A 5,732-nucleotide genomic window follows, 5' to 3' on the forward strand; every position below is an offset into this window, starting at 1 on the left:
TGTTTATCTTTTATATAATTGTTCATTCACTGTGCATAAACTTGGTTATGCCAGGTAAAATTTGTTTCCAACTGCTAACTAGATTGACTTGCAACACATCCAAAATCATAACCCATCTTTTAAATTGGTTCCTGAACACATCTAAAACTCATTCATTTGAACCAGTAAACCTAGCCTTTGCAACTGCTAAGTAATATAACATAGATAAGGTCATCCATATTAATTAAACAAATTACCACTCCAAAAATGAGAAACATACCCTACCCTTTTACGACACATCAAAAATGATATTTTTGTTCTACAAAAAAAGAATTAGAACACATCAAAAATTCATAAATAGAAATGAAATTGTCAAAAAAAAAAAAAAAACAGGACGCACCCTAATATAAAATTGGAATTTGAAATATGTAAATACTGGAGCTGCTATTGCATGTGTTATCCTTTAGTCAATATTCCTATAAGAGTGCGCCTACAAACAAATATAACAAACTAATGTCAACAAAAAATGGATGAATACAACTTAATATATAAATAAAAAGTTCTCTGATGCAAAAATCTTACATGAATAGAAGGGTTCTAGAACAAATTCAACAATGTTGTAAATTCCCCCGAGCTTAAGGATTAAGGAATCCATTTGCGTATTTTTTGCATGATGAAAATGTTCAAGAATACAAGAAAAGGTGTTGTGGGTGAAACAGTCTTCTTCAATATGAGCAAAATCCTGCATCCATACATGAACAATATTTAAATTACAAAATACAAAACTTATAACATACTCTCTAGCAATAAACACTAAATAAACCTTAGGGTGTTTGCTAGCAGTAATGCGTCTCTCGGTGGCCTTGTTTAAATGTTTGTCTCCTTCAACAGCTGCAACTTTCTGTACATATGAGAATATCTTAAATTCAATAGGCTCAACACATGAAAATATAACGAGAGCAACATAATTGTATAAACCATGGCCATCATAACTAACCTTTGTATGTTTACTACTAGCTCGAAGTTTCTTAGTACCATTCTTAATTTTTCGGTCCACATCCACCTCGAGTCTCTTGAAGCTTGGGCGCCCCCTAGGTACCACATGAGGAGGGCTCCGCAAAGCATTTAATCCATCAGGACACTCACTTGTGCATACGCTTTCTGAATGTTTTGCCCGATGCTCGGTAAGTGCCACTTTAGCACTTGCAAAAGCGGAACGCAATATATCAGCCTCCTCCTTGTCATGCACAAAGTCTTGGGCCACATTGTAGAAGTCAACACATAGTCCCCTAAATATATTCATGCTTTCATTAGAGCGTCGTGAGTCGTGACTACTTCTAATATGAGTGTGCTTACGATAAACATTCTTGCTCCACCGAGATAGTATATACGACGAGTTTACCTTGTCAACCCTACATTGGGATAAAACCGATAGGACATGGCAACAGAGGATACCATATGACTCAAACCTGAAGCAGTTGCACCTAACCTGGTGCGAAATAGGACAAAACACAACTTCATACTCGCTGTAAAAAGACATCCCCTTAATTATCTTCTGTTGAGTCTCTTCATAGAAGTATTGGTTGTCCTTCACTACCCTTGGAGACAGGTTGCAGTCACACTTTTTGATAAATTCGGCTTGAACATTGCGAAATATGCCGTTGGTGTACTCATATTGAAGCTGCTTCTCAATAGGAAAGTTCGATACACATGGGATCAGGCCCCTATTGTCTGCTGCATCGCATTCCAACTCCTGTTGTTCCTTATTTGCAAGACAATTGTCATACTGGTGCACAAATTGAATTAAACTTCTCCTACACGTTAGGTACTTATCAAAGAAAGAATGCATGCTCTCACTCCATTGTGTACTCCTCATGCCAGCCCAAAATTCATGCTCTAGAAAAACAAGGACCCATATATTGCGAATATGATAGATATCCGCATTTGAAAGACATATTTGCTTTTAAAATAGTCATCTATGTTGTGTCACTAAACATGCATGAAAGGATATTTAGCTTAAGTTCATTTTTTTTACAAAATCTAGTCAACACTTAAAACGACAAATAAATAGACCAATCAAGTTTTGGATGTGTATTCATACCATTAAGCCAATTGTTGTCATGAAGGGTGTACTCTTCAACGAAGTCATACCATGAACTTTCAAACGTTTCTCGCGAATGAGACTCCCAAATAATCCCATGCATTGTAGCTTTAATTTCCTCATATCGGCTCAACTTTCCAAGTTTATGGGGTATCTTCCTTGTGATGTGCCAAATGCACAATCTATGCCTAGTGTTTGGCATGACATTTCGAATGGCTGTTGCCATGGCCCCGCATTGGTTAGTTAAGATTCCATCTGGTGTTTTTTCCATACATTTTATAAATGTTTGCATGAGCCATTCAAAGGACTCAGTCTCTTCGTTGCCTAATAAAGCACACCCGAAAAGACATGACCTTCCGTGGTGATTAACACCCACAAATGCTGCAACTGGCATCTCATATCTATAAAAAATCAACACGTGGGGCAATCAGTGAGCTTGTAAATTAATGAATCCTTAAAAAAATAAACCAAGAAAAAGAAGTTACTTGTTGAGTTTGTATGTGGTGTCAAATGACACCACGTCACCAAAATACTCGTAAGCAGCTCTTGATCGAGCATCCGCCCAAAATGCATGATTGAGACTATTGTCACTATAGAGAAAAATGTCATAGAAGAAATTCGAGTTCTGCTCTTTCATCCTGGTAAAATAGTCTAGCATCTCTTACGCATCAGTATCATCTCCATTGATTCGGAGTTTACCAGATATATAATTTCTAACATCCTTCTCAAAAAATTTCAGATTAGAACGACCACCAGCTTCATCAGCAAGCGCCTGAAAAGTCTTCGAAGGTCGTATACCAGCCTAGTCGTTGCGCTCAATGACATCCTTAACGTGCATGGTGAGTTCCCTGTTTTTCTTAAACATCCAGGACAAACTGGGATCACATCGATGCGTGTGAGCTAATTCTACCTTCGACAGTATCCATTTTCTAAGCTCTGTGTCAAGTTTCACATAGATGCGAGCTTTACAGTGTACAGATGAGACTGTGTTTGACCTTTGGGTTACTGGATTCTTCTTTGTTCGGTATCCATCTCTATTGCACTGTATGGATTCGTTAATGGGTGTTTTTCTATTCTTGTTGAAGTTAGTGTTTCTTATATGAGGCTCGAATCCCACTTTATTGGCATAGTTGTAGTAAAATTGGCGTGCTTCTTCGAGGATTCCAAATAGCATCCCCACTTTTGGAATCTCCTCATCAGAAATGGTGGGATGAATTATGACCTAAAAAAACAAAACATACTAACAAGGATTGTGGCACAAAAATGACAAAATAATACGTGTATACATATATATTTATAGTGCCATTACTCGGATATTTGGATGTGTTCACAGGAATATATATATATATATATATATATATATATATATATATATATATATATATATATATTAAATATAACCTATAATTAGCATGCAAGTAAAAAAGTCGGCCATAAATATCAGAAGAATAAATTAATACATTATAAAAAATTCTAAATAAAAAAATGTCAACTACCTCAGTCGTGCACTCAGTTTCTGTAGCAGAATTGCTTGAGCTATTACAAATATTTATATCGTCCATATCAATATGGGTATCAAATGAGTGAATTTCTTCTGACGACGGCTGCATGTTCAAGTCTATAACAAATGCCACGTTGATGTCTAAGATTATAAATAAAATAATGGTCATTATAATATTAGAAAAAGACAAAATTGTAATTAATTAAAATATATGCAAATTAATAACCAAGTGTCCATTTGGTTAAACAGTTTGGATCAGTAAGACCAAAAAAAATCTTGTGCTATTTGATAGATTTTTGGATGTGTTCTAGCAATATTGTAAGGCTCAGTTTGGTAAAGTTTTTACTTTTTAAAAGTAGCTTATAAAAGCTAACTTTTAAAAGATGACTTTTTAAAAGTTGTAGCATTTATGTTTGGTAAATTAAATTAAAAATTGCTTTTAATAATCACAAGCAACAACAATTGCATTTGGTAAAATAGCTTTTAAAATTTAAAAATACTATAATAGACATAAATGTAAGCATTAAATTTGAAAATTAGTTAACATATGAGGTTATATTAGACTTTTAAATTTTGAAAAGCACAAGCCAACTTTGAAAAGCTCTATCTTAAGTGCTTTTAAAAGTATCCCGATCTTTTAAAAGCTGCAAGCACAAGCATATGATCTTTTTTATTTACCAAACACAAAATGAGGAGCTTGAGCTTTTAAAAAGCACAAGCACCTCTTCAAAAAACTTTACCAAACCAAGCCTAAGTTCGATTGTATTATTTTAAATGTGTAACAAATTTACGAAATAAACTATTTCCAACCATTATCTAAAATACCCACCAATAACGTCAATAAAAAAATTAAGATGAATAAATATTAATGCTCAAACAAGTAATAAAAATTCCAATTAATACCATGATAATATATGTTAGATATTTTTTATAAATAATAAACAACTTAGATTAATTGTTGATTATAATAATTTTGAAAACGTTAATGTTCAAATAAGTATCGAAAAAAATCCAACTAATAGTTAAAATAATAAATATTATATGCATTTTATCAAAAATAAATATATTAATTGTATTATTAACATTTATATTGTATTATTAAAGTTGGCACAATTTTGGATGTGTTTTAAAAATATTTTGTATAAAATATCATACTATCAGATGTATTATAATCGAAAAAAAAAGCAACCCAATTTTAAATTAATTGTTGATTATAATAATTTTGAAAACGTTAATATTCAAATAAGTATCGAAAAAAATCCAACTAATAATTTAAATAATAAATATTATATGCATTTGATCGAATAAAAAATCAAAAGATTAATTGTATTATTAACGTTTAAATTTAAATATTTAAAGTTGGCATAATTTTAGATGTGTTTTAAAAGTATTTTGAATAAAATATCATACTATCAGATGTGTTAGAAATGAAAAATAACAACATAATTTTTATGACCATACCATCTACATCTTCTCTTTTAAACTCCATATTTTTTTTTGCTTCTTTGCTCAAACTACTTACGTACAAAGTATTTTATTTGTAACAACTCTATTAATAAATTAAATAAGATCAACATTGTTCTAATTAAATAAGAATAGAGTTTTTATATTTAAATTAAAATATAATTAAAAATGTTAAACATGATATTTCTTAACAAATTACGTAAACACATGTGTGGAAAGTAGTGATACCTTTCACTAATGCAGAACGAGAGAGTGCTTCAGCTCTGGAAGATGGTGATACGTCTTCACCAATGAAGATGAGAGGAAGAATTCAGCTGGAAGGTACCTTTTTGGTTTTGGATTCACTAATGCACTGGGAAAGTCCCGTAGAATAAGCAATAAAAAACTTTATTTGTTACGTGAAGACGTGAAGTTACGAAAGTAAAGCAAAGTCATAGTAACTACCAATGAAGTGGGTGGATTTTAAAATTTAAATTAAATTCATTTATAGATCTGTATCTACAAAATAGGAACATGTTTTAATAAAAAAATAATTAAATATTATTTAAATCTGATTAAAGACTGATTAAAGGTTGATTAGTATTGTACAACTAGCATTTTTCATATCATTGATGAATAGAGAGATTAATTATTTTCCTTATTGCTCAATTAGGCATGTTACTTGTTCCATCAGCAGGAATTTGACGC

The 5,732-nt window shown here is 32.0% G+C and overlaps 1 protein-coding gene across 1 annotated transcript; it reads right to left on the bottom strand.

Moving 5' to 3' along the window:
• Nucleotides 1-455: 455 nt before the first annotated feature.
• On the bottom strand, nt 456-2,717 carry LOC112749015 (protein FAR-RED IMPAIRED RESPONSE 1-like). Its single transcript, XM_025797275.1, has 6 exons — nt 2,566-2,717; nt 2,081-2,481; nt 977-1,875; nt 803-880; nt 562-721; nt 456-469 (listed from the first exon to the last, which is right to left on the bottom strand). Exons 1-6 carry the CDS (start codon nt 2,715-2,717, stop codon nt 456-458), a joined length of 1,704 nt encoding a protein of 567 aa, XP_025653060.1.
• Between the last annotated feature and the right edge of the window lie 3,015 nt (nt 2,718-5,732).

Source organism: Arachis hypogaea, chromosome 15, assembly GCF_003086295.3.
Source record: "Arachis hypogaea cultivar Tifrunner chromosome 15, arahy.Tifrunner.gnm2.J5K5, whole genome shotgun sequence".
Lineage (NCBI taxonomy): Eukaryota > Viridiplantae > Streptophyta > Magnoliopsida > Fabales > Fabaceae > Arachis > Arachis hypogaea.